The 27,099-nt window shown below is 50.3% G+C and overlaps 15 protein-coding genes across 15 annotated transcripts; 12 read left to right on the top strand and 3 right to left on the bottom strand.

Moving 5' to 3' along the window:
• Positions 1-268: 268 nt before the first annotated feature.
• M436DRAFT_82945 (uncharacterized protein) lies at positions 269-643 on the top strand (the record flags this gene model as incomplete). The annotated part of the gene is made up of 1 exon (XM_013570947.1): positions 269-643. One exon carries the CDS (start codon positions 269-271, stop codon positions 641-643), a length of 375 nt encoding a protein of 124 aa, XP_013426401.1.
• Positions 644-1,119: 476 nt separating this feature from the next.
• On the top strand, positions 1,120-1,647 carry M436DRAFT_82944 (uncharacterized protein; the record flags this gene model as incomplete). The annotated part of the gene is made up of 1 exon (XM_013570946.1): positions 1,120-1,647. The coding sequence occupies one exon, from the start codon at positions 1,120-1,122 to the stop codon at positions 1,645-1,647; it is 528 nt and encodes a 175-aa protein (XP_013426400.1).
• Positions 1,648-2,292: 645 nt separating this feature from the next.
• On the top strand, positions 2,293-2,706 carry M436DRAFT_82943 (uncharacterized protein; the record flags this gene model as incomplete). Its single annotated transcript, XM_013570945.1, has 1 exon — positions 2,293-2,706. One exon carries the CDS (start codon positions 2,293-2,295, stop codon positions 2,704-2,706), a length of 414 nt encoding a protein of 137 aa, XP_013426399.1.
• Positions 2,707-3,182: 476 nt separating this feature from the next.
• Positions 3,183-3,488, top strand: M436DRAFT_82942 (uncharacterized protein; the record flags this gene model as incomplete). Its single annotated transcript, XM_013570944.1, has 1 exon — positions 3,183-3,488. One exon carries the CDS (start codon positions 3,183-3,185, stop codon positions 3,486-3,488), a length of 306 nt encoding a protein of 101 aa, XP_013426398.1.
• A 236-nt stretch (positions 3,489-3,724) lies between these two features.
• Positions 3,725-3,970, top strand: M436DRAFT_25350 (uncharacterized protein; the record flags this gene model as incomplete). The annotated part of the gene is made up of 1 exon (XM_013570634.1): positions 3,725-3,970. A coding segment is annotated over one exon (246 nt), but the record flags the coding sequence as incomplete, so codon positions are not given.
• An 827-nt stretch (positions 3,971-4,797) lies between these two features.
• On the top strand, positions 4,798-5,355 carry M436DRAFT_64830 (uncharacterized protein; the record flags this gene model as incomplete). The annotated part of the gene is made up of 2 exons (XM_013570872.1): positions 4,798-4,809; positions 4,882-5,355. The coding sequence occupies 2 exons, from the start codon at positions 4,798-4,800 to the stop codon at positions 5,353-5,355; spliced, it is 486 nt and encodes a 161-aa protein (XP_013426326.1).
• Positions 5,356-5,506: 151 nt separating this feature from the next.
• On the top strand, positions 5,507-6,064 carry M436DRAFT_64829 (uncharacterized protein; the record flags this gene model as incomplete). The annotated part of the gene is made up of 2 exons (XM_013570871.1): positions 5,507-5,542; positions 5,759-6,064. The coding sequence occupies 2 exons, from the start codon at positions 5,507-5,509 to the stop codon at positions 6,062-6,064; spliced, it is 342 nt and encodes a 113-aa protein (XP_013426325.1).
• A 327-nt stretch (positions 6,065-6,391) lies between these two features.
• M436DRAFT_82940 (uncharacterized protein) lies at positions 6,392-7,252 on the top strand (the record flags this gene model as incomplete). Its single annotated transcript, XM_013570943.1, has 1 exon — positions 6,392-7,252. One exon carries the CDS (start codon positions 6,392-6,394, stop codon positions 7,250-7,252), a length of 861 nt encoding a protein of 286 aa, XP_013426397.1.
• Positions 7,253-7,624: 372 nt separating this feature from the next.
• On the bottom strand, positions 7,625-9,143 carry M436DRAFT_49780 (uncharacterized protein; the record flags this gene model as incomplete). Its single annotated transcript, XM_013570806.1, has 3 exons — positions 7,625-7,974; positions 8,028-8,969; positions 9,023-9,143. The coding sequence occupies 3 exons, from the start codon at positions 9,141-9,143 to the stop codon at positions 7,625-7,627; spliced, it is 1,413 nt and encodes a 470-aa protein (XP_013426260.1).
• Positions 9,144-9,654: 511 nt separating this feature from the next.
• On the top strand, positions 9,655-10,333 carry M436DRAFT_49379 (uncharacterized protein; the record flags this gene model as incomplete). Its single annotated transcript, XM_013570726.1, has 3 exons — positions 9,655-9,725; positions 9,807-9,997; positions 10,050-10,333. 3 exons carry the CDS (start codon positions 9,655-9,657, stop codon positions 10,331-10,333), a joined length of 546 nt encoding a protein of 181 aa, XP_013426180.1.
• A 1,654-nt stretch (positions 10,334-11,987) lies between these two features.
• Positions 11,988-14,595, top strand: M436DRAFT_82937 (uncharacterized protein; the record flags this gene model as incomplete). Its single annotated transcript, XM_013570942.1, has 4 exons — positions 11,988-12,247; positions 12,305-12,426; positions 12,480-12,973; positions 13,027-14,595. 4 exons carry the CDS (start codon positions 11,988-11,990, stop codon positions 14,593-14,595), a joined length of 2,445 nt encoding a protein of 814 aa, XP_013426396.1.
• Positions 14,596-15,388: 793 nt separating this feature from the next.
• On the bottom strand, positions 15,389-16,656 carry M436DRAFT_73763 (uncharacterized protein; the record flags this gene model as incomplete). Its single annotated transcript, XM_013570941.1, has 2 exons — positions 15,389-16,048; positions 16,102-16,656. 2 exons carry the CDS (start codon positions 16,654-16,656, stop codon positions 15,389-15,391), a joined length of 1,215 nt encoding a protein of 404 aa, XP_013426395.1.
• A 1,291-nt stretch (positions 16,657-17,947) lies between these two features.
• M436DRAFT_64823 (uncharacterized protein) lies at positions 17,948-18,491 on the top strand (the record flags this gene model as incomplete). Its single annotated transcript, XM_013570870.1, has 2 exons — positions 17,948-17,963; positions 18,019-18,491. 2 exons carry the CDS (start codon positions 17,948-17,950, stop codon positions 18,489-18,491), a joined length of 489 nt encoding a protein of 162 aa, XP_013426324.1.
• Positions 18,492-20,952: 2,461 nt separating this feature from the next.
• Positions 20,953-22,979, top strand: M436DRAFT_49252 (uncharacterized protein; the record flags this gene model as incomplete). The annotated part of the gene is made up of 2 exons (XM_013570705.1): positions 20,953-21,052; positions 21,124-22,979. Coding segments are annotated over 2 exons (1,956 nt in total), but the record flags the coding sequence as incomplete, so codon positions are not given.
• A 1,480-nt stretch (positions 22,980-24,459) lies between these two features.
• Positions 24,460-26,990, bottom strand: M436DRAFT_49576 (uncharacterized protein; the record flags this gene model as incomplete). The annotated part of the gene is made up of 6 exons (XM_013570768.1): positions 24,460-24,529; positions 24,766-25,451; positions 25,509-26,642; positions 26,704-26,756; positions 26,813-26,854; positions 26,909-26,990. The coding sequence occupies 6 exons, from the start codon at positions 26,988-26,990 to the stop codon at positions 24,460-24,462; spliced, it is 2,067 nt and encodes a 688-aa protein (XP_013426222.1).
• Positions 26,991-27,099: the final 109 nt, after the last annotated feature.

Raw genomic sequence — 27,099 nt, 5'->3', positions numbered from 1 at the left:
ATATATTGACCGCTGTAATCCTTCAACATCGCTTATCACCGCCACGACCTCACTTGGCCTACTACTGGAGTCAGTTTCCATCTCAACCGATCAACTACTGGCTCAGTAACTCTACAAAGAACCACAACCTCACTGACGCGTAGATCTTCAGAACTACCGCCTCCAATCAGAAACCATACCTTTGCTTCTCAGACTTTACTCACAACACCACCATCAACATCACACGTACACGGCACTAACGGAATCATAATACGGCATCTCCGTCACAATGGACAAAGACACCGCAAAGGAGATCCAGAATGCTCAGGATCAGTCGACACCTCGCTCCACTCGCAAGCGTAAGAGAGAGGATGTCGATCTGGAGGACGGCATCAAGTCTCCCAAGGAATTTCTGACGCCTTCAAACAAGAAACGTCTCAAGGCAACCCCGAAAAGCGTCCAGAAATGCAAGAAGTGCTCCGCACTGTCCAAGAAGAACGACCAGCTCCAGGAAGAGCTCAAGCAGCTCGAAGTTGAGAAGAAGCAGCTGGAGGACGCAACCATGGAGCACAAAACATCACTCAGGAAGTTGTACGACGTATACGACAAGATGGAACAAGAGAACGAGGTCCTCAAGACCAAGTTGAAGAAGCTCGAGAAGTAGGAGACTGTCTCTAAAAGCGATCTTGGTCACCAAAAGAAGTCCAACCTGGCACTTGAAGTCAAACGCAGAGTCAAAACTGGCGTCGACTACAAGGCTTTCTTTTGCAGGTTGGCAGTATCGATAATATGTTGTGATCAAAACAAACACAGGATCTAACGACATCCCAGGAACAACATCAAACCATTTGTTACCACACTCAGGAAAATCTCATAGCGGAGGAATCAGATACGTCGAAGAGACAGAGTGGGTCAGCGAAGGAGACTTGGGGAAAGGTACTCAAGCCGAGGGCTATAGTGGATTCACATTCACTCTGGGAGCTCTTTTCGAATTCACCTAATGTTATAATTTCACTGAGATCACTTGGCCTTGCCCTCGCTTATTTATCTCACACTCCATATGTTATCAAGAATTGTCGCAACTTTCACCGTCCCGTACACCAACAGAGAACACAAGAAGTATACCTCAGACTATCCACCATGGTTACTCCCGCCGATCTCATCAGAGAACTCACTCTCACCAACAAACATCTCACCAAGAAGAACGAGAATCTCAGAATGGAAAATCACAACCTCAAAGTCACAAACGACATGCTCAAGAACAAAGCCGCCACCGATCAAGCCGTCATGAATGCCGCCATCGCAATCAAGAACCTCGAGACCTACAACCAAGCCCTTGAAGACGAGAACCAGCATCTGAGGCAGCAGCTTGAGCATTGCGCTGAGAGAAAGAGAATCGATGATGAGTTGAAGGTGTTCAGAATGGAAGTTGAGAGCATTGACGAGGAACTGGAGAAACGTTTCAAGGAGATGGAGATAATTGAGGAGCTGAACGAGCAGATGAAGATGTTGAGAAACGTGGATGTTCAAGAAACTTCTCAGGAAGTTAATCAGGAAGCTGCTCAAGGATGTATCAAAAAAGTCGCTCAGGAGGATGCTCAGGAAGACTTCCAGCCAGTCACCGAGCATACTCAAAAAGATCAGAACGTTGTGGAGGACAAAGAGTGATTCAGGGGTAAGTTTGTTTGCTACTCGGGTATGACAAAGGCTGACTGATTGTTCTCAGTACTGGCAACCGACTACTCTAAGCTTCTAATAGCATCTTCTAGATGTTGTAGCTACGGGATGATGTTGTAGTGCTGTGCTGTCAGTGCAAGAGTCGGCTCAATCATAGACACCTTCCATAAAGTCCCCCTCTAGACTATAGTAAACAACTAGGCTGTCCACAGTTCTCCGAGAATGATCAGAACCCTCCTGCACATGTCCGTAGATTCTTCCAGATCTCCTTTGTTATGATAGCGAGACTTCCACGGCTCCTTCCCCCTAGCACAATCGTCGAGACGACCAAAGCCGAGACAAACACCGCACGCTGCTTGTGCGAACGCATATATAAGACCAAATCTGTTCACTGTCATCATTCTTCCAACCATTCTCCCGATCTTCGCTACCCTAACAACCTGCCTTGATCGACTACTCTCTCTCTCTCTCTCTCTCTCTCTCTCTCTATCAACACCATCAGAACACGAAGGAAATAGTAGGATCCCAAAAGCATATACCGAAGTATCAACAACCTGTAAATGCAACAAGGTACGCTCAAGCTGAGATCGAAATCTATAGACAACCCTTCTGATACCAAGCAGTCACCCGCTCAAGATGACTGACGAGGAAGGAGACATGACGGCCAGAATGAATCACCTCTCCCTCGTCATGGCCGAGAACAAACTGCTCAGAACCATGAACACCGAATTGAGAAGCAAGCACACCAGAGATGTCGAGAAGATCTCGGATCTTGAGAACCAGATCGCTTCGTTTGAACCATCAGCCAAGAATGCCAGGGACGCCGACAAGATCTTCAATCTCAAGCAGGAGCTTGATGCTCTCTTCCAAGCCAAGGAAGCATCGGACAACCTGCTCGAGATCGCCAAGGCGAAGCTCAAGGAGAGCGAGAAGAAGAACAAGGAACAGGGTCAGGAGCTCAGGATGTACACCGAAATCGAGGCATCCAAGAAGAGGGTGGTGGAGATGCATCTTAAGAAAGTCGAACGAGCAAACAAGGATCAGAAGTAGGAGCACGAAGATCTTGGGGAGGTTTAGTCACTAGAAATTGGCAGTGCTGAATGCAGCTGTAAACGTACATGACTTCTATCAAAGTGCACAAAGCACACTGGTCACACTTGCATATCCGATGAAAGCCCCCTGACGAAGCAGCCTATCTGGGGCTCTCACTGGACTTCCTCTGATTCCGCAAAAGGCTGTGCATTCCTACACTGCCGTATCTGCCTATACGCTCGATATGAGACACTGAAACTCTCGTCACCAGCGGTGGATAAATTTGAACCTACAAAGATGCATAGAAAAGACTTTGTTACCGTGCATGACCATTGAGAGCCCCTCCAAGAAGTAATGTTTGAAACCCGAATCTTCCGCTCTGGCTCTATTTGGTACCTTCTGCCGATACAAACACACTCTTTCTTTATCTGCATCGCTCTTTCGCGCCCAACTACTCATCAGCTCTCGTTCAAGCACTCCACTACTTCTTCACCATGATTCCTCGCGTCAATATGCTCACACGTCTACTGAAGACTCCAACCATACAGGAACGCGCTCAGACAAGCATCACAGCTACTATCACTTCCGCTACGGTCCAGAAGTTTAAGCATACTGTAGAAGAGAACGAGAAACTCCGTGGTGAGAATAAGGGTCTCTGTACCGACATCGAAGACCTTCGCGGCGAGAACAAGGATCTTTGTGTCGAGAACGAAAATCTGCGCGTCAGAAACTACGAACTCAGCAGAGAGCTGGAAGACGCATACAGAAAGCTCTGGGACCGCAAGATCAACCACAAGTGAGGTTAGCACAAACAATCTCGGGACGTGCGTTGGCTCATCCAAATCACTTCCATTGTGTTTGAACAAAGCTGACATGTTCTGGTGGGTTCTATACAGATCGTCTCGTTACTGTGTTTACAACAAACACAACACTTCCACTTCGCCCACGCTCTTCTGTTTTCCTTTTCCGATACTTTCGTCTTTATCGACCTTCCCAATCGCACCACGAAACAAAAACACATCATCATACCATCATCATGGAAGCCGCTACCGAAACACACAACGATCTGGTCAACCTGCTCAACGAGAAGAACATCGCTATCACTGGACACAAAGCTGAAGCCGCCCAGAGCGCTGAATCTGTTAACAAGATTATTGAAGAGAACTGCCAGCTCAAGGCTGAAGTTGAGCGTCTTCAAGCTGAGATCAGGGAGCTCAGAATCAAGCTGTGGGATGCAACTGAGGAGGAACGCAAGATGAACGCTGGACGTCTGCGTGATGTGAAGGTTCTCTAATCACCTCATGATTACTGGAGGTGTTTTCAGGCAGACGAGATATGGATAGAGGCGATATGACAAGGCGAGGTTGCTGCCTGATGCGGATTCGTGAAATTCAGGGGTAAGTCGCCATGCACGAAATCATGGGCTCACAGGGACTAATACTCTACACAGACCACTCCACTTCTCCGGCACTCTGTAAATCCATCCAACACTATCATGCTCTTCCTGAGAATGTCCAATGCAACAAAGTTATTCAGATTGAATAACTTTTTCTTTTTCATTCTCTCGATAAATGCCCCTGCTTAAAGCCAGACTTCGGAAAATTGAACTTCTTTGCGTCATTCTTCAACCGTACTTCTTGCATGAACCCATCAATCTCTGTATGACTGGAGTAGTGTTCAGCGTTAACAAAACTATGAGAAGTCACACCTCGCTGAGTGCATTATCATCAAAAGACGTGATACGAGAATGGCCAATGGCCTAACAAACTTCGGCAGATAGTTCGGACACCTCAGAGAGTTGCGGAACCCACTACTCTCTTGTATCTACCTCAGTATCCTGGTAAAGATCAAATGACCGAGTAGGTTCGAGGAAAGGAGACCTTTGCAAGACCATATGGATGAAATTCCTTCACTGACTTCTTTATGCATATTTACCACTTCTTCCACCTCACATGGAAGTTACCAAAGCGATGTTCTGCTTTCCTGGAACCTGAGTCAGTTGCTACTTGAATCTTCACTGCCACCTCTGCGAGCGAAGGTATAGCTCAAACTCTCAAGCTTCCCAACACAACACGACACACCACAACCTCAGCCTCAAGATCTTCCTAAATGGCGACACCAGTGCGTAGACTATCTTTCAGCCTGATTGCGTATCCCCTCAGATCCATGGCGCTGATAGAAAATCTTCCACAGGAATACGGTCGAATGCTGAAACGGCAGAACACAATTCTCAAACAGAACCTCCAAGCCTTGGAGGAGGAGAACAAGAACCACATTGTCGCTATGGAGAAGATGAAGCAGCAAATCGAACAACAGAGAGTCACCATCGAGAGACTGGAGCCTCAGATTGAAGGGACTGGATATCGCATCGAACACCTTGAGGAGGTGGCCGAACAAGACTTCCAGACGATCTGTGAACAACAAACCAAGAATAATCAACAGCAAAACAAGATCGAGAAACTGGTAAAGAGGATTGCCCGGATGAAAGGCTCTGAAAAGATTCAAGGAGAAATTCTTGCGCTCAAGGCTAAGCATGTTGAGACGGAGCAAAGAATACAGGAGGAAATTCGTGCTCTCGAGGCTGCGCGTGCAAAAGCTAACGAGGAACTCGAAGAACGCGAGGAAGAGCTCGAAATGGCAGAACAGGAAAGTGAGGATGACCAGTGAGGAGTGAGGAAATACAAGGCCAACTTCACTACGAATTACACTCTCACTATCACACCAAGGGAGTGTTCAATATAACATCCTCCACGAGTTCAGGAGAATCCAAACACAACTTGAAACCAAAACACCATTCCCCTCTCACACACACCTCGCAATGGACTGGTCGTGGAAATACGAACAGGTTCTTCTGGTATGCAACAAGTCTCTTAGATTGACAATACACATAACGGGGCATGAGGCTAACGATTTAGGTTAGGAGGACGCTAGAAGAGCCCCAGAGGAGACCAGAGCACTCAGAAACGAAGTACAAGATCTCAAGACGAAGATCAGGGCTCTGGAACTCCAGAATGAAGAGTACAAGCGCCACGTCGACCACTGGAAGCAAACGAGTCATCAGAACCTCTAGGTTGCTCGCAACCAGAAGGTCACCATTGTGCAACTCGAGAAGAAGGATGTCGAGATCGCTCGCGAACAGAAGACCATTGTTGAGAAACTTGACAAGAAGATTGCCAAGATGAAGGGCACAGGAAGAATCAAGGAGGAGATCCGCAACTACACGACCAAGCGTGCTGATGCCGCGAAAGAGACTGAGGACGCTGTTCTTAGACTCAAAGCTGAGCAGGAGAGGGCCAGCAAGGAGTTCGAGGAGAAGATCAAGCAGTGCGAGAGAGAGCTCAAAATGGCTGCAGAGGACGACGACAAGGAATCTTAGATGGAACAGCTCTTCATCTCACAACTTTGGTCGGGCGGCCGCGACTATCGGAGGTTCATGTCTCGACACCATCAAGTGAGGCCTGCTCTCAGCTCTCACCTTCACATTATGAGCGGCAGTCACTACGATATTCTACCGTATCTTCACTTCACACTCAGGTAGCGAGAATCAATCTCTGTGCCTTCTGCTTTCTCTTCATCTTGTCTTCCTCCATCTACGTCTCCATATTCATCGCCAGGGCGACTACTGTCGTCTGCTATACCAAATCCTTGTTCACGTTGATACGTTCAAGTCCACTACCACCATTACACATCTTATATCGCAACCATGCATTTCACCGAGGATCAATTGGAAAACGACCCAGAGCTGCGTCCCAGAACCTGGAAGTCAGACAAAGCCTTCGAGCGAGAACGCCTCTTTCTCCTCAACTGCCTAGCCACCAACTTGCGCGCCGCAACCGAGAATCCATCTTCCAATCCCTCCACCACCACTATGGCCTCATCCAGCACCACATCTCTGATCTCAACAACCTCAGAAGTCAGCGCAGTCGACCCTGACCAGACTCCTTGCTCCAACTGCTCAATCTTCCCATGCAGTCTGATTCCAAGCATGCCTTCTACACCTCGCTCGATGTCGTCCTTCTTCTCCAATTCCTTTGGCTCTATCTCCCGCACCTCAATCGCCAGCTCTGATTCGGCTTTCATGCCTCACACACCCATCGTTTTCGACTCGCCTCAGAGCAGCTCTTTCAGCTTCGAGACTGCACACCCAAGTCCTTTGAAGGTTGACTCGGTCATGGGAAGTCCATTGAAACTACTCCGTAGTCCCAGTGTCTTCAAGCGCAAGAACAAGAAGACCGAGAAGAAGGACAGCGATGGCGAAGGTAGTGCTACTGATGTCATCAAGGACGAAGGAATGCTCGACTTCTTCAAGCACGCTGCAGAGGACGATCAGCCCACAGACACCGACCACCCTGACGACAGCGAGACGGTCAAGGACTTTGTCAGAACCGAGAGTGATGGTAGCTTGGACAGCCAGGGCAAGGAGTATGTCGTTGACCGTCTTGGTCTTGGTGTCGTTGTTGCGGAGCCTCAGCCTGTTGAGCACCAGTACCGCTTTGTCAAGAGGCAGATTGAGAAGGCCAAAAAGAAGGTTCTCCGTTGCAAACATGTGATGGGAGGTCTGTGAAGAGGGTGTTGCATCAAGCTGTCAGATCCTGCACTGGTGGTCAGATTGGTCAGTGAGGCAAGAGCGTTTATGTGCCAATGGAGACAATGAAATGGAGGGAAAGAAAGGAGAGAAAAGTGGTTGAGTGATGCATGGTCACATACATCTGATATATCTCTTTGCTTGTGGATTTTTCTCTGTTCGCTTGCTTTACTTACAGTAACAGTCAATATCAGAGAAATACAACCTGTTCTCGAAAGTCATTGTGTGTAGCCCCAGTCCACGTATCCCTATCGTTCCATAAACCATTCCCGGGTATTCCAATCGACCAATGCTTCGCAAGCACGAGAACTCCAGCAATGCATAACTCCAATAAGCACCCACACACCATCATCACTTCCTACCAAACCGGCCTCTGCCATTCGCCTTCGAGTTCTTGTTCTTGATGTTGAGCCTTCTGAAATTGGCGTGGGCAGTAGCGCTGATCTTCTTTGCTGCCTTCTTGACGATGCCATCGCCCTTGGAACTCTTCGAGGCATCCTCTTTGTCTACTGTAGTAGTCTTGGCAAGTTGTCGTTTACGCTTCGCTTCCGTATCGCTATACGCTGCGTCTGACTCTGCATCCGAGTCGATATCGTCAAGAGTGTCAGGAAGTTGAGTTTCGGCAACGTTGCCTTCGTTGTCAGAAGTCGGTTCAGACTGGTCAGCCTGAGCTGGAGCTTTAGACTTTGGTGCAGGTCGCACTGAGAATGGTCAGTACGGCTCACAATATGTCGGTGTTCCGGATCAGACTTACTTATGACACGCTTGGTTTGACGCTTCAAGCCCTTCTTCTTCCAGGGTTTTCTAAAGACGCCCGTATCTCTTTCTTCCTCTTCTGATTCTTCACTCTCTATGCCTTGGTCAGGACCCAGTGGCATGACAACCTGGCTGTCTTCGACTTGAACAGTAGGCTTGGCTGAAGCTTGATCGTCATCAGCGTCTTCCATCTCACGCATCATCTCCAGCTCTTCATCAAGTTTGTCATCTTCTTGCTTCCTCAAGCCCTGAATGATACTGCTCAGACTACGAACAATACCACGCTTCTTGAAGGGTGGTTGGCGCATCCTGCCCATGTTCAAACTCTTGATCTCTTGATCGTCTTGGGCTTCCTCGACCAGAGTATCCATGATGAGCATATTTGATGTCCTTCGCAAGAAGGCGGGTGTCGAAAGACCCTTTGAACTCGAGGGCGTAGCATGGGCAGGTTCTTCATCCTCGCGCTTTCTCTTCAGGGGTGTAGTCGAGACGAAGGAATCGAGAAGGAAGCGTTTACTGCTCGAAGCAGGAGTACGGTCATGTACATTCTCAGGTGGCGATTCGTTCTCGGCGAAGAGGAGTTGTGATGGTTTACTCGGAGTAAAGTTGGCATTCACTTCTATCGATGCGAGGGCAGTACGTGAAGGCTTGGAAGCAGTCGATGATAGGTCGTCAAAGAGACTCAGGATTTGGCCGTCCTTTTGTGGCGTGGGTCCGAGGTGCATTCGTACAGCAGCAGGAGTTGGTTCAAGTTCTGCTTCCTCCTCTTGTAGCGCTAGGATGTTCGGGACCAAGAATTGCGAGTTGGGCTTCTGTGGTGTTGCTGCTGGAGCGGCTTTCTTGGGTGTTGCATGATGTGGCTTTACTGAAACAATGTGTTGTGACTCGATCTTCTGTGTCGTTGGCCGTCTGAGTTTGTCGTACTCTCTGTACTTTGTAGCTGCATCGTTCATCAGTATGGAGATTGGGACTCGAGGTCTCGTGCTTGAATACCAATCTCGACATTGTTCTTGATGTCCTCACGACTCGGCCGCTTTCCACCATGTTGTGCAGAGAACTGCTTTTCCCATGATTTCAACTCTACACGAAGGGCTTGTATCCGCTCTTCTGCCATTGTCTGACACGAACGTGTTGTATCGACTTGCAACAAAAGGAGGCTCAAAGCATTCTGGAAGTCGCGACTCGGACGCGCCTGCTTCGTGATTTTGACCAATGATGACGTGCATCAATTTCGGGTTTCGTCTTTTCCTTTTGCAACATCAACAACAAACTGCAACCGCTTTTTATTACCCTTTGACATGTATCTGTTGTGACTAATGGCTAGGCTGTCGTTTCAGACAGTGCGGTGATACAAAGATATCTCTAGATTACAGAGCAATCGCGCAATTCTGCTCCGAAGCTCGCAAAGCACAAGTGCGCTTCAATTCCGATGGGTTTGTAATTCGCCCTGTCGGCCATCCCAAACGGCATATCTGTTTGTATATACATACAGGTATCCAAGACACTGCTTGTATCTTTTCCTGATCGACAGCCTGAAACTCTTGAACTGTTCGGGCTTCTCAAAGAGAGCTCACCGCTTTGCTCGCCCTTTGTTCTTTTAGCGAGTTTTCATTTACCCGACCAACATGTCAGATCCATCGATTTACACATATCCTTCTCCTTTGGAAGGATATGTGGGCCTTCCGCCTCTCTCAGAGTATGTCTCAACTGCGTTCCGTACAGTCAACCACATTTTAGACGGTTGCTCAGCGAGGATCAAGCTCTAACCCCGGCATAGTGAGAAGAACGCCGATGGCAAGTCATACGTGAACCCGCCAGCAGACAAGCCAAGTCAGTCGTACGACACTTTCGTCCACCCCATTACAAACGATGAGCGTGGCGGTTTCGATGTCCACGTCTACTTCCAGCAAAACGTTGAGTCCGAGGTCAAGTTTGCAACTGAGCTGTGGGAGCGTATTCGAAGAGAGTGTAAGTTGACTATCTTCGTTTTGAAAGAGTCACACTAATTCTAGATTCACAGTCCCTGAGCTGCGCGTATACAAAATATGGGATAAGCCCATTGGCCCACATCCTATTGCCATGTTCGAAGTCAACTTGTTTACACCTGCTCAATTTGGCGCCTTCATTCCGTGGCTGGTCATCAACCGCGGACCCCTGTCGGCATTGTTACATCCAAACACTGGCGATGATATTCGAGATCACTCGCAACGTGCTACCTGGCTTGGACAGCCATTCCCGCTTCAGATTGGTCTGCTCAGACGATTGCTGGAGAAGAGGGCTGAAGCAGCCCAGAACAACCAGTAGGCGGACTTAGGTAGACAGAATATTCTTATTCGATGGCAACAGAGACGTGGAGCCGCCTTTCTTCTCCATACGTTCCGGCTTCTTGTTCAACAGCGTATTTGGATGCCTACTTCATGCATATTCTGAATACACAGCCTGGATCGTTGCCGGCAATGAGATCTTCCGCTCCGGGTGCACGCTTTCAAACCTTGATATTTTATTGTTGCTTGTGTTCTTATTCCATCCGTACTTCGCTCCCGAAGTCTGACCGCTGTGTGAATTGTATTTTTTTTGACATCCACCTCGTATGATGCGAAGTTGCCTAAGAAGCACACTAAGCATGCCAGGAAAGCGATGTAAAAGCACAACTTTATTTGACGAGGAACTGGAATATCATAGATTTGGGAAGCAGAGCAGACGAAGCAACAATGAAGCTCTTGGACTTGATCTGGAACGAGAAACATGATTTGCGCAGATGCAGGGCACATGCCAATACTTCTTACCTTGCGAAACTTTAATGTGTGGTTCGGTTCACCTTCTGAATAGAGACATGCCGACTCACGGGTAACACATACTCATCGATTGCAGATCTGAGAGATAAAGACCGCCTGTGTGCGATCTGACGGTCTGCTCTGCAGGATTCGGCCAAGCAGGATCGCAGGAGTTGTGCTTGATACGTTTATGGTAACAGGTGACAGCACAAAAGTCCGAGTAGAGGAGGTGCAAGCGTTCAGCATGTTAGGCGCCCTATGGCGTAGATTTATGGCACGTGAGATGTCGTACAAGCAATATTCATCGCTCTTGTGCGAGTCGTATGAGCTGCGCCTTCGAAGCTGTACAACACGGTCTATTTGCCTGTCGGGCTCACAGGGCCTAGTAGACAGACGTCTTTGAAACGGGAGATGTTCCACTCAAATGATACAGCGAGCGGATGCTGCGGGTACGGTAGCCCGGCACGCCGAGACCGTTGCCGTGTCTGTGAGAAAGTCGGCTGTGCACACGCGCATCATCCTCGCACTTTTGCGAGTGAAACCAGTTCACATGCTCCCGAGTTCCGGTCCAATTCGCGAGAGATGCCCGTCTCGGTATAGATCGGGAACGGCGCTCGAGTCTTCCTCCCATGTTTGTATGCGCGCGTACCCGTTTCCAATCTAGAATGCCCCAGACGGAGAGGCCGCAAGTGATGGAGCTGGCCCGCGGCCTCTTTCCGTCTACTGGTATGGCTTGATGAGACTGGGACTCATGTGGGAGCATGCGGAGATCAAGCCGTGTGGTTCGTGAGCAGCATGGCGATCTCCTTGTTGCTGTGATGACCTCGAGAAGTTCTTCGCATCTGTCAGCGTACCCATGAGCCGCTGGACCGACGATCGGAAGGGAGTGACACGTCGGCGAATCACCAGGGCAGTCTAACGAGGGTAAGTTCGCGCCATCCCTGAAAGGCCCATAGCGCGGACGTGGAGGTTCTGCTTGGCAGGCGGTTTGTCACCGTGCAGCAGAAGAAGTTCGTGGAGTCTCCACACCGTGGGGCTGGTGGATCATGGGGGAGGAGAATTGAAGGCTGATTAACCAAAAATGAATTGGTGGCCGCTGGGTAGATTGCATACAAAGGTAAGCAGCTCCCCCACGACCTCCCGCGCGAGCGCTTTGCATATCCCCTGACCATCGACCATACATCATGTCGGACTCATCTGTCAATGGCGACCTATTGGCCCCGGCCAGACCCTCGAGCTCTCCCAACTCGAAACGGAAAGCCAGCGACGCCGGCCTGCCTACTACCGGCACCAGGATCCACAAGAGTGTCAAGAGACGTGCTTCAAAGGCCTGCCAGTCGTGCAGAGCTCGCAAAGTACGATGCAATGTCGTTGAGCAGAGTCCCTGTACCAATTGCAGGCTCGACGAGGTCGAATGCATAGTCTCTGAGAGCAAGCGCAAGAAGTCAGTGCCTGATCTGAATCGTGTCCTCGACCATTCTTGCTAACTGATTGTGTAAAGGAAGTGGACAAAAGGAGACGAAGAGGGAAACGCAGCAGGAGATTGCTCTCCACCTGCTCCTGCCTCGATACCACAGAATCTCAGCTTCCATGACTCACCGGGTCACTTGCCTCATTCATTATGTTCGTCACCTCCATTTGAAGCCTTCAAACAGCAGACTGATTCTCGTGTCTAGATCAAGACCTTAATCCTCAATCCTTCGACTCTGCTCGTCGTCAGAGCCTAGCAAGATCGATCTCCATACCCCAGGATCCGACGGACAGCATCTCTCTTTCAGGACTTGATCCCATCTCTTTGTTTGGCCTAGAAGCTCGTACTTCATCTCCCCATCAGCAACTTCCTGGCTTTATCAGAACTTTCCCTTCGACCTTCGGCCCGGATGATCTGTCGTATTTGGCAAGGAAGGGCGCCCTCACAATACCACCGCCCGCCTTGCGCGCTGCTCTATTACGATGCTTCGTAGAAAACATCCACCCATACATGCCATTGCTAGACGTCCACGAGCTCATCCATACTGTGGACACCAACGATTCCACCTCAGCCGTCAGTCTACTATTGTTCCAGGCAATCATGTTCGCAGGTGTCGCTTCGGTAGACATGGCATATCTTCAAACTGCTGGATACACGAATAGAAGGGCCGCTAGACGAGAGTTCTTCCAAAAGACTAGGGTAAGTGATAAACGCTTTGCATCACTAAACTGAAAACTTATCATCAAATGCAGCTTTTATATGACTTTGACTACGAATCCGATCGTATCTCTCTGATCCAATCGCTACTTCTCATGACATTCTGGTATGAGACACCAGATGACCAAAAAGATAGTCACCACTGGATGGGTATCGCCGTTTCTCTTTCTCATACGATCGGCCTCCACCGCAATCCGGAACGCTCCAATATGGATCCCAAACAAAGACGCCTTTGGAAACGTATCTGGTGGGCGACCTATATGCGTGACCGTATGATTGCCTTGGGAATGCGTCGTCCGACAAGGATAAAGAACGAGGATTTCGACGTACCGATGCTGACAGTAGACGACTTCGACTTCAACGTGCTGACCAGCCAGTCATCCTGCATACCACCCAGCTGCAAGATCATGCAAGATACCACCATGCAAAGGGACCTGGCCATCATGTGTATCGAAAAGGCAAAGTTGTGCATCTGTATCAGTCATGTCTTGTCGACACAATACTCGGTCTTGCACAACAATCATGGCGTACAGAGTCATGAGGGAACCACACGCACCACCATGATGCTCGTAGCGCGTAAAGACGACCCAGAAAACTGCTCTGTAAAGGCTTGTGACGAGGAGCTTAAACAATGGAAAGCCTCGATCGCACCTGAGGCCAAGTACAAGCCTTCTTCATTATTCGATCTTACAGCTGGCAAGGGAACAATTGCGCTACATCGCTCCCTTTTGCATATGGTCTATCTGGCTACGCTCTCGGCTCTACACAGACCGCAAGTTCTTCCCTCGACAGCTGCGCCATCGCGTAAGATGGCCTCCGAGGTCTTGGACACTTCGCGCAGGACCGTTCGATTCGCAGCCAACAGACTTACTGCCGTTGCTCAAAACTTGAACGAGCTTGACCTCATTCGCTGCTTACCCACCTCTGGTATCACCGTCCTATTGCCGGCAATCATCATCCATCTCCTCGATATCAAGGCACCAGATGAGACCACCCGACGCGCCAGTCTCCAAGGCTTCTGCCAGTGCATGCAAATTCTCAACAAGCTCCGCGACATCTACGCAGCCGCAGACTTCTCGACCGCTTTCCTGGAAGCAGCGATCCGCAAAGCAGAAATCACACTACCTCCTCCCAAGATGGGCCCACCACCACGACCCACACACGTGGCCAACATTTCCCACGTAATGAAGGCAGCAAGACTGGGCCACGCGAACGTGAGCCGCCTGACACCGCCTCCAGAACTTGCCGCAGCCACCACCAACGACACCAAGTCACGCCAACAGCAAACCGAGCAGATGGAACCACAAGTCTCAGAAAACGACTTGGCTCAACACCTAAATAACTTCCTCGCCTCCACACCTCCAGGATCCGAGCACACCACCGACAGTCAAATTGACGACACTACAGCAGCTGCGTTCAACATCCCTGCTCTAGATGCCGATTTCGACACCCTGATCAATCTAGATGCAGCTGGAGAGTCGTTTACCTTTGACGATGGCACTTTCCCCACCATGCCTGCTTTTGACTCGACGGATGGTGGGTTCATGGATATGGACTGGATGAGGCATATGAACTGTAATGATGATATCTCTTTTGGCATTTAAACGAGCGGGGTTTGTGTGGGATTTTCTTGATAGACACGGCATACAGCACGGCTTTGGTTTTCTTCTTTTCTGCTTTGATGTTGTATTCTTGGATATTTTTGTGCCTCTGCAAGCTTTTTCTCATACTCACTTGTTGTAACCATTGTTTTGTAGACTGTACATCAAAAGTTTGTCTTGCCCAAAACACTTTCAGGCTCATTTTCTCTATATGTTGATTCTGTGAGCGTCTCGTTGCATGTCTGTCGTCGATCTGGACTCCATCTTGTTGCTGTGCTCTGTACGTTTCTTGTCCATCATACTTTGTTTGACTTGCATCGTTCTTTCAAAGAATTCTGCATCCATATGTCTATGGTAGCTGTCCGCCGTCGTCACAGATGCTCCAGTGCTTTTGTCCTATGCGATATCAGACTATCAGTCTGTGATTGCTGTTGGCCGTAACACCCTGGTCGATAACTTGATACTCGACATCACCATTGCAAGTCGGCGTGTGCAGCAGCACCTCTGAACACTGACCCAATGGCATAAAGAGCATAGAAGATGGCATCAACATTGTGGCTCCAATCAGTCACGCGTGACATTACTGGAATTGACAAAGCATAGTAATAAAATCACACAGCACAAGGGGAGAATACATGAAAGGGTTTGGAAACGAGAATGCTTTTGATTATACCTAGTCACTACCAAACACCCATTACGTCCTGTACACCGCAGAGTCATCAATTTCATGGCCATCATTTTTCTCTTGTATGCAGTTTTGAAGCATACGTTTCAAACATCGAGTTAGCCCACGACCTTAATTGCTCAAAAGGTCTTGCACACTCATACCACGACCGGACTTGTCCTTGTAGACCCTCCTGTCCGAGTTCAACATTAGCAGAGCGGCCATGGCCTCGCGATCCAAGTCCTTTTCTCTGCGTTCACGAACATTGATATCCTCACCCATGGTATTTGGCTTGGGACGCAGGGATGAGTCCTGCGCCCTCAATGCAGGACTTGTGAGTGCGAAGGGGGCAGGCTCATGTTGACCTGCGGTTGGAGCGAAAAAGGGCGATGCTTGTTGTGAGTGGATGTAAGGAGAGAAAGATGGGGCAGAGGTAGAAGAGATACTGTAGTGTCGAGAAGAGGAAGCGTCGGAAGGTGCAATGGCAGGTGATTTGTATCCGAAATGAGACATGGAAGGCAGAGAGGCCAGAGATGGGATGGACTCGCGGGAATGTACGTGGGAGAGGAGGGGACCGTTGGGTGTTGAAGCACCGGTTGAGTGGTTTGTGTCGGACATTTCTTGGTCTTCGTCTTCTTCAGGCTCCATGGGTTGATCGACAACAGTGGCAGGTTGTGGGACAGGCGGAGCAGGGAGGACAGGCTGTGATATTGAGCCCTGTCTCACAGCTGTGTTGTCGGCTTTGAGGTCGGTGATGCAACGCTCGAGGTATCGAAGGTATTCAATGCTTGCCTTGAGGAGAGTCAGTAGGCTATTCTGTTTAGAGACTGTTCGTGGTGACTGACCTGCAGGATGGCCAACTTGTGCATTTCTTGACCCTGACAAGCTGGAATCATATCCTTGAGCACACCAAACTCCTCGTTCATCTTGGAGCGTCGTCGTCTTTCAATCAAGCTGTGTGCAGTCTTGCGAGCGACCTTACGGCTAGCAGCCGTACTGCTTGCATTGGCACCCTTCTTTCTACCACCAGTGGCCTTTGCTGGAGCTGCTTCAACCTCGGATTCTGGTTGCTTCTCACCAGCTGCAGGCTTCGGCTTCATCTGGATAATCTTACGGTTGCGAGTTGGCGGTGGAGGAAGAGCGAATGTGTCGTCTGCCTTGGCCAAGCTCGACTGAGCAGCGCTGGACTTACGTCTCGCATTGTTCAGGGACACGGGTGAATGAGGGTGGTACGATGAGTCGGAACCATGACTTGAGAGAGGTGATGAGGTAGCTCTATCACTGCCTTCTGCGTATGCCGAGGGTGGAAGATTGAAAGCAGGAGCAAGAGGCACCAGCTTCTCCTTGCCCCGGATATCCGTCGATGAGGCCGGAGTGGGAGGCAGATGTGATGAAGCCATTTGTGTGTGTGTGAGAGAGGTATGACAAAAGCCTCACCTTGATGGTATCACAGGCTACAGAGTATGAAGTATGATGTAGCAGAAAAGGGTTTTTGTACAGGCAAGGGAATGGACAGGAATGAGGAAACAAATGAGAAACCTAGGCTTGCAGAAGGCGACATATTTGTCGCAGGCGCGAATGCACGCATAGAGGCACTTTCCCTATCAAAAGGCGCACGAGGGGCACGACTGTGTCGTGTGCCTCAACTGTAGAGTTGAGAGTCGACGGCCTGCCCTCGTGCGCTCTGTTCGCGACGTTCATTGGCTGCTTCTCAACCGCCTATGGTCGTCGAGCCTACCACATCCTCCCAGAGACCTTCGACGCAGCACGTGCTCGGTCCAGTGAGAAACTGACTTTCTTCTCCTCTAGATCTGGTTGAGCCATGGTCTCCTGAATGTCTCCATGTGTTTCGGTCTCTTCAACACAGTTGGCGTCTTGCGATAGGATACGCGCGAAACGAGTCCCACTTGGACTGAGCGAATTAGTGACACAGGGCACAATTCGACGAGGGAATTAAACACAGAAACCTCTCATCGATTGTCATTTCCGAGATTCCAGCGAATTCGCGTTCCGGGCATGACCTACAGCAGAGGATTGTGGTGTAGTTGATGAAGCAGGCGAAGGGTTCAATAATTTGATCACACTGGAACCTACGAAAAGCGCAAAAGTGACTGTCATCCAGATCGAAGATAGTTCGTTCTCATCAGCGGAGATCCAACAAGAGAGATAGGTGACCAAAAATCGATGCCGCTTCTGTGGATCGAACACAGTGCCTCCAGAATACTCTTGCGATCCAAGAGGGACAGAAGTGGACTTCAGTCTGGCGCTCTCCCAGATGAGCTAAAGCGGCGAAGCATGAGTTATTGATTGCTCAGGGTCAATATATAACCCGATCTCGTACGGGCAACCTATGTGAGCATCTCGAAACAACCGAGCAGCGACCTGTGTCGATAAAATCACAAGACTGAGATTAAAACTGTATGAGCGATTACAACTCAGTATATCTCGAGATGTTCGGATCACATCAAAACCCGCTGCCTGGGAAACACGAGGCTTGAGCGAGTGATGCATGTGTTGGAGCACTTGAAGCTTGGGGTTTGAGATCCAGCTCGGTGTTTACATGTCTTCCAACACTCACATAACCCCGTCATCCTTTCTGCCATCACTACGAAAGCAACTTGAGTACATTTATTCCGCTGTCTCTCCATCTCCGTGTCAGAGAACATACAATCTCAAATTACGCCCGCAGTCATGGACGCCGTACAAGGTGAGGCACACGATCACATGCGAATACCATCACCACTAACAAACATACCACGCAGACTGGGCCAGCTACCTCTTCCGCCATGGCTACCTGACTCCTAACCTCTTCGGCCCTCTCTCAACCCTCAACAATATCTTCCACAACTACCTCCTCCCCACCTTCCAGTCCTTGCTCGAGAAGCCCGACTTGACCAAGATCGCCCTCATGCTCGTCATCCTCTACATCTCACTCAAACTCGTCAACATGCTGGTCCAAAGCGTGCTCTTCTGGGTGCGACTGGCTTTCAACATCGCCTTCTGGGGTGGCCTTGTGGTGCTTGCTTTCTGGCTGTCGCAAAGAGGTGTTGATGGCGCGGCTGAGGATGTGGGTTATTGGTATAGGATGTGGAAGGGAGAGCTGAACTATTACAAGAGCCAGGCGGAGCAGATTGCTGAACAGCACAGTCATGGATATGGCGCCAAGTCAGGCTACGGTGGTGGCTATGGTGGTGGCTACAAGCCTGTCGCTTCCAAGAAGCAGTGGCCCTTTTGAAGAGATGGATGCGACATGGCAAATCATAACAGCATTCCGGGAGTTTTACGGCTGGGAGACATGTGTTTACGAAACAGCATCAGGATAGGAAGACAGACTACCTCAGCATTGTGGCCGGCGTAGAAGATAGGCTTCACTGCACACGCGTCGAGCACAATGGAGTCCAGCATGCTTTCCATTGCTCCTTTGCCATCTACACTGCCCACATCATACGATCGACTCCTGATGAACGTTACTGGATGCTAGATCAAGTTTTGCTGCCTCAAGTCCTTCTCAGATATCAGACCCACGCGTTCTCGTGCAAACGAAACATCATAGTCACACTTGAATGGTCCAGTCCACACCTTGGACAACCACAGTTGGAACATTACCGGAACGGAAGAACCCATAATCTACCATTCGGACATCGTTCCGGTTGCAGATCAAGCTCTTCATGCTCAAAAGCAAGCGATGTAGGCATTTAGGCTCAAGAAGGAGATATTGATATGGAAACCTTCATTTCAAAAAGTCGAACCTCGGTCGGAAAAATTCATTAAATGCATCCAATCATGAATAATCGATAAAGGTAGCCCGTCATGTCCGAGAGAAAAGAAGCAGCAGTTTGCGGGGCCGGGTGGCTGTGAGAGAGCCTCAAAGCGGCAACCTACCGAATTAAGCAAATAGAAGATCAAATGGTCTTACCAATCATCAGCTCTCGGCTACCCCGATGGCTTGAAGATGTAGATAGTATCCCTATTCGACACAGGCAAAAGCGCTTCTGTTGCCTCGAAGCAACCAGCCGCCGGGTTAAAGATTCGAAGCTGCAATGACCTGTTTCGGCTCGAACGTTTATTCTTCCGTGCACTGAAAGAGGCCGAGAACGAGATGGCGATGGGAGGTGGCTCCATCGTAGAAGACGAGCCAACGCATGGTAGAGTAGTACGCGTCATGCACGCGATCTTCGCGCGTTAGGTGCAGATTTCTTGGGGTTTCATGACCAGCTCGGAGCTCAGGTGCGTGGCTGCAGGAGCGTTAACCAAGCCTCGTTTGTCGACATCAGGCTTGGTCAGCTAAGTGCTGGTCGTCGTCGATTGAAAGCGACGCGTGCACAAAGTCTTCAACAACAAGAAGACTTGTGGTCCGATCATTACTGTAAGAGGACTTTCTCTGTGACAGCAAGGCTCATGGCGTCCTGAGGAAAGCGGAGGAACACATGGCACTGCGCAACCTGGGCTTACGTCGAGCCACGCAGAGAGCGCAGCGGACACCTGCAGCAGATCTCGATGGAGACGCTGAAGACTTGAGGTAACTCAGGGTGTTGGAAGTGGAGGAGGAGGAAGTGATAGCCTTAGGACAGCGGTATAATAAGAGATCGGAAGGATTTCCTTATGAAATGACAAGAAGCGAGACGGAGATTGAGGAGATTCCTAGCTGCAAACTAGGGGATTGAAGGATCGGAGTTGGCGATGCGAATATAAAAAGACTTACGAGGCCGGTGGATACGCGCGGTTACCGGCGCTGCTCATGACATGGCAAGGAAGACAAGTCGAATTGAACAAAGCATGTCGGGGACAGAGCGAGATGGTGGAATTAGTGTTTATATGTCACTTGTCGAGCGCGTGACGGGACAAAGTAGTCGGTGGACGACTTCCGCGGACCGCATTCTCGGGAGGAAGCAAAAGGCCGATGCGGACTTTGGCTGAAAGGTGCAGGTAGAGAAGGCACATGACGTGAGGCGAGCGGCGGCGGCGGCGGCAAGAAGCTGGTTGGTCGGGCATAACTGCGATCGCCCTTGGACACGACTTTGTCGCTTCATGACGGGCGCATCTGATCCTTAAGACTCGTTTCCGATCTCTCCCCTGCGCGTCTTTGCGGTTGTTGCTTTTTGGACAAGACTCTGTGCTACGCGTTGTCCCAGTGTTTCGTCGATTGCCAGTTGAGCTGCTACCCAGGTACTGCTGCCCCGGTCGCCATCCCTTGCCTCGAGCTGACATACATTCCAAGGCGAAACGAAAAAAAGTGAGTTTAACGCTGTTTTATTGGCTGCACTGGCGAGAGTGGCGACGCGGCATTGATGAGGCAGCGTCTTGTCTCGCGTTTGTTTCCTGTGCTTTTGCCAAAGGTCCGAGTCTTTGCTGGACGCTGACTGGAACGCTTTTCTGTAGCCGACAAAAGCTCGAGCCAAGTCTTCAGACTGGGATCGAATGCGCTCGCCCAGCACGTCCGACATCCTCATCCATCACCCTACGTCTGCTAGCACCAGCACACTCAAACACGCGTCGCGCCCTTGCCTCCAACTCTCCACCCGCCGCTGCATCTTGGTCCGCAGCACCGACACGCAGGATCCGACAAGCAAGCTTATCTGGAATCCCTGCGCTCAAGCGACTCCGCCGACCCGTTTCGCGCCGCCAATGAGTCTGTAATTCTGCACATCGAGTAACACGGCCTTGTTTGCATTCACCGCTCCTGCGCCAGTCCGCAACCCCAGAGCACCCCCAGTCCAGACCTTGGGTTATGCTACCGTACCATGGACGGTCATGGCACAATCAACCCTGCTGCGCTGAACTCAAGTACGTCGCCGCGTCCGCCCAAGTTGCGCGACAGCCCTATACCATTCCCATGCTTGACCCTTCCCACTGACACCCTCGTCCAGCCCTCGACAACTCGGCATATAACAATCGAGGCCTGAAGCGCAGCCGTTCCCCGGCCGAACCCGCCGACACCGGTACGTCCGCTGTCAACGTTTCTTCCCAGCTTGCGCGTTCAAGTGCTGACGTGTTAGACGACTTCAAACCACGGAAGCGCGGTCGCCCTCCCAAGCAAAAGACTGCCGATAGTCCACAGATGGCATCCCACCCTGTCCACCTGTCGTCGCCGCTTGCCGTACAGACTCCCCAGATTAAGCAAGGCGGGAACCAGTCCTCACCTTCGCAGGCTTCACCCCAAAGACAAACGCCCGCTTCAGGTCAAAAGACAACTGTCGTCAAGGCTTTGCCTACCGTCAGAGACCACACCACAGACCAGCTCGGCGCTGAAGGCGATGAATACATCCCACGCGAGATCGACGAAGCTGGCGAGAAGAAGGTGTCGAGCAATGGCTACCCGCTCGAAGGTCGCGAATACCGCATCCGAACATTCACTGTGCCCAACAGAGGCGAGAAGCTTTTTATGCTCGCCACCGAATGCGCGCGCGCGTTAGGCTACCGTGACTCGTACCTGCTCTTCAATAAGAACCGATCGCTGTACAAGATCATCGCCAACCAACCGGAGAAGGACAATCTCATTCAACAAGAGATTCTGCCATACTCGTACCGTTCTAGGCAAATCGCCATTGTAACGGCAAGGTCCATGTTCCGCCAGTTTGGAAGTCGCGTCGTTACCAACGGAAGACGAGTTCGCGACGATTACTGGGAATCCAAAGCGAGAAGCCAGGGCTTTACCGAAGAAGATGCAGCTGGAGAAAAGCGACCTGGTGCTGCCAAGCAGAGAGAAGCAGCGGCTGCCGAAGCGAGCACCAACACGACTACCTTGACTGCCATGCCGCACACCGACATTATATATACCAACGGTCCTGGCATCGACCAACCCACCGTTCCGGCTGGCATTCACCCCGTCACGCTTGCGCCTCTCAGCATGATTAACATGCCTTCTGATGACCCTAGAGTCGCCGATTTCCGTGGCATTGCTCGCCCAAGACAGGAGCTTAATGGACCTGCCTACCAAGATCGCACTCAGCCTAGCAACCCTCAAGACGTCTTCACACAAGCAAACCAGGCCGCTGAGTTTAATAAATCTCTGACTCAACAGCGTGTTGTGCGCAGCCAATACTACGAGGACTACTGGAAGCGCCCCCATGAGCCCCCGACCCCTCCTCCGCAGCCGCTTCTGCCCGACACCACAGACTTGGGAACTGTTGCTCCTCATAGTCTACAGTCGCCTCAAAGCCGTCTGCCATCTCTTTCGCAGCCCTCAATGATGACCCATCAGCAAGCAGCCGCCCACATGATGCCCTCTCAGTTCCACCAGCCGAACCAACAGAACCCCATGCAGTCGCCCGTCCGCTCCATGCACCAGCAGCTTCCCTCGTCGCAGATGCACCAGACTTCGCCCGCTATGGCCATGGCTTCCATGCGCCAGCAAACTCCCTCGTACGGCTACCAGCAGGGTCAAATGTGGCCGCCTTCGCAACCTCAGCCTTCTCCCTTGTCACAGGCCCACAACATGGCTCAGTTCCAGCAGCCACCACAGCAGTCGCCCATGCATCCTCCCCAGATGGCCGCCATGGGTGGCTACCCTTCCATGAACCACCATATGGGTGCAGCTGGTGCCTTTGCTGGTATGAACCGCAACATGTATCAAGCTAGTCCAAGCCCACAGCAATTTGCCATGCAGCAGCAGCAACAGCAGGGTACACCTGGTCAACCTCAGCAGCAGATGCATGGATGGGCACCCCCATCTACCAACCCAGCTGCGGGCATGACACCTCAAGACTGGCAACGCTACCAATAGAATTCTCAACGCTTGCCTCCAGAGCACAGGAACTTGCTTTATGGCTCAATATCTATCGTCGACGATTCTCAGCTTTAGTCTTGTCTAAGAAATCACGTGGCTATACCTTACGACAATCCGCCTTCGGAGAGGAATCTGCTTAGGCTGAAGGTCATACAAGAGCTGCAACGTCGCCTGCTTTGGGTGACATCGGACGAAACAGCGCCTACTTCTGTTGAGAACAGTCCTGGATAGAGGAGTCCGTCATCGAAACTCGGCCGGCTTGGTGTGTTGCTCTCCTACACCCTTTTCCTTATCTGTTTCGTTGTTGTTCCCATTACTCCTGGATTCCCCCTCGATGCATCACTGCATTCGCCCTGCACCTATTACCCAGTACCCTGTTTGTTTACTCACTCCATGAACCCCACCTCAACTCATCACTTCCCCTGCACTGGCGTTTGTCTTTTTTTCAGATCACTCTTGTTCTTCACCCCGCTTTATACCTTTCCATTCTTGCTTTTTTTCCTATTATCTTTTCATCTTCTGTCCCCTCTCTCTCTCTGGTTGTTCTTGGGCTTGATTACACCAAAGACACACATCACCACTATGAGGATTGCGTTTGGTCTAAAAACATGGCTGGCCTGGTTGGGGTCTGACTACTGCTACTACTACTACTATCGGCGGCTTCTGATGAACTCTGGAACAATACCCCTTTTTGCTGTTTTTGACTCTTCCTCTGGATATCTATTTAAACCTTTTCTGTACTGTTGCGTAACTTTTTATTTCTCTTCAGACCACTTTTTTTTGAAACTCTTCTCTGTTGTTACCATTTGATCCGAATCATCACTTTGTTCGTTGCTTCCTCGATATCGATGATACGGGCGTCTCCTGTGATGTATGATCCACGTCACTACACAGGGGACGGCGATTGAAGAGAACGTCTTTGACAGAAAAGGCAGTCACACCCTGAAAGAGAGGGTTGGACGAACAACGGTTACCCGATAGACTGTTCAAGCAGACGAGTCCCGGCGATCTGGCAGCTAGCCCCCTCGCGACGAGAAGGAGAAACACTCCCTCTGGTAAACGACCCGAGCAAAATTGCTTCCAAGTGTATTGTGTACAAAGTAGCAAGCAAGGAACGAAAGAGCGCGGCCTTCACATGACATGGCAACGTTGGAGGTCTTGCCACCAACTTTGCCTCCTGTGACGACTGAAGGTACGGAAACGGGCGCTTTCAGGAAACATGAAAAAACTGGATGAGCGAGAAGAAAAAAGAATATCAAAGGAGGGTTAATCATAGCATTTGTATAGGCATTTGGACCTGCATGACTTACCATCCCAAGCGAATATGTAACCACGGCTAACCCAGGAAAACAGCACCCGACCTTTATCCAAATGCATGAACCTGTGGGTTTTCTCCCATCTCTTTGGAGCGTTTCGGAATCAATGCAAGCAGTTATGCAGGATGCTCCTTTTGGGCAGAGAGATCCGCCATTCTTTTCTATGCGATGGCAGCAGTGATGCCGCATTTCTTTAACGTCTCCCTTGCTGTCGTGACTTTGAGACCGACCCTGTGAGAACGATAGAATTAGCATCAATAGTTACCGACGGACCAAGCAATCTTTAAAGATACAACAAGGTAGGCCTGGGTGGCAGCGAGACCAGGTGCTCGGGTACCAACATCAAGAAGTGGTGACGAAGGAAAGTGATGGTGGGGTGTATGTGCAGGGGTATACCAAAAAGCAACAAAAGCCAGGTAAGGGAGGGAGAAAGGAGGAAGAGAAGCGAAAAGAAAAAAAAAACCCACCTAGCATCCAAATCATACGCCTCCCACCTCGCAGCCTTCTCCACCCACCTCGAGCAAGCGTCCAACTGCTGCTTGCTGCCTCTCTCACCGCCAGCTTCGATCCACTCGATGACAGACATTTCGTAATGCGCCACCGGCAAAGACCAGTTATCTTTATTTCCTCCCTTGAGTTCACTGCTATCGTGATTCAACACTTGCGTCTCTAGGATGTTGCGAGCAGTGTGTGTGTCGCCTAGCCAGCGTGTTACGGTTGCTCGCAGCAGAGACAGAGTAGCCAGTTCATCGACGGCATTATCGTGACATTTGTGTTGTTCGCTCCAGTCCAATCGCTGCAAAGAGTGCAACAGATGCTCTTTTCTCATCCTCTTGAAGCCAGCCCAAAAGTATATGATTTCCTCGACTGGAGCGATGCCTACGGCGTCGATGAAAGGGATACCACGAGCTTTGGCTCGTTCTTCCCATTTTGAAATCTTGCGAGTCACAAACGTGTCAAAGGGGAGTTGGCGCGCCATGAAGCGTTTTTTGCCTGCGTGGATGGGGACTTTGCGGAGGAGTTCTGTGGCGCGAGAGGCGTATTTGTCTGCTCGGCCTGAGTCCACGGATTTTGCTTCGCGGTAGAGTTCGACGTAGCAGGCGCCTGCTATGTAGTAGTATAGGCCGTGAGACCAGTTGTTGAGTTCGACACACTATTTTTGTCATGTCAGCTGGATCTTTTGCAAGTCATAATATAGGCAAAGACTTACGGTCAAGAATGAAGTAGCACATTCTTCGTATCTGTGCAGGTACATGCAATTCAGACTCTTCTCGAACCACTGCAATGCCTCGACTTGCTTGAGGGGACTCTTTTCATGGGTGCCACACATGGTAACAGCATCTTCCAGCTGTTTGTCAGCAGCCAGCATTCTTGCCTCTTCGAGTCTCCAAAGACGAGATTGGGGATAACGCTTGCGCATCTGAACCAGCAGATTCGTCAAGCGTTCCTTTGGGTAAGCATCCGAGGTGACGATGTCGCAGAAGCCAACAGTGAGGTTGTAATATCCTAATGTGATCAGGCCTGCCATGGCGCCGTTGACATTTGTGTATCGGGTAGCTCGCCATAACATCTGGATACCGAGCTCGCGGTCACCTTTGAAGCCAATGATGTAGAGGAGTTTTGAGAAGGCTGGTGGTATCAAGGATAGCATTAGTTGCAGAAGACCGAAGCAGAGGTTGGAGCCGGAATGAATGAAAAGATCAACAGGGTGATTGCTAAAATCACTAAAGTCATCTTCTTCTACGACAGGCGGCGCAGGAGTCATCGTGGATGACGAGCCAGGACGAATGGACAGATTTCCTAGTTTTGACTCCAGTTCCTTAGACTCCAAATGACCTTGGTATGTTGTGGGTGTCGCAGGAGCAGTAAAACTCTCATCGGCGTCCACAAAGTCATCGTCGTCGTCTTCATCCTGGGCGACCAGAGTCTGACCTCCTATCGAGGGAGCTGTGGAAGCTATCGAAGGAGCCGGGTTGACGGTTGACCTTGTGCTTGTACTGGCCACAGAAGTCGAGCTTCTCTTCTTCATATATCTCTTCTCAGCATCTGCTATCTCTTGCAAAGCCACATAGGCCTTCCTCATCTTGTAGAAACCCTTGATACTCTCGGAGAGACTCTCGTTCAGAACCGCGACGACAGCACTCATAAGCTGAGCTTCGGCAAGACAAAGGGCGTACTCGCTTCCAGGCGGGTATATCTTTGATTGGTAGGCGTTCTTGTCGGCATGGCGTTGATGGTCGTAGGCGGCAGTCTCGGCTTGTCCTAGTCTTTCAGAGGCTTCTCGCATGATGTCTTGCTCGAAACCGAGGGCGGCTCGCAAGAAGGATACAACACCTTGACCCAACTACTTGATATGCAGTAAGCCGTCTGCTCAGCCGGATGGGGAATCTATATATCAGGCGTACCTTGTGGAAGGGCGAGTTGCCTTTGGACAACTCTGACTCTGCCGTCTCGACATCTGGACAGTGGTGAGTTTGGATCTTGGTAGCTGATACGCAGTGGAACAGTAGTTACCATCGTTAAGTATATATGACACAGCAGCCATGGCATCCTCGACTAAGCATGTTTATCAGCCCACGTGCCTTGGATGCTACGGATCAAGTTACATACGTGCCTGAGGCTCATCAAGAGCACTCAACGAGTGAGTCGAGCTCGAGGTACTGAGCTTTGCAGCTCCCAAAAACCTCTTCATGTTTGATACGTGCAGAGTGGGTTTTTGGACAGGAATGTCAACCTGACCTAACCACCCAAACCGTGATATCATCGCTGCTCGTATAGCCATCGTATACGGAATTTGCGGA

The sequence above is a fragment of the Aureobasidium namibiae genome (genome assembly GCF_000721765.1).
Source record: "Aureobasidium namibiae CBS 147.97 unplaced genomic scaffold scaffold_11, whole genome shotgun sequence".
Taxonomy (NCBI): domain Eukaryota; kingdom Fungi; phylum Ascomycota; class Dothideomycetes; order Dothideales; family Saccotheciaceae; genus Aureobasidium; species Aureobasidium namibiae.
The sequence above is the reverse complement of the archived record's forward strand: the minus strand, read 5'-3'. Positions and strand labels throughout refer to the sequence as shown.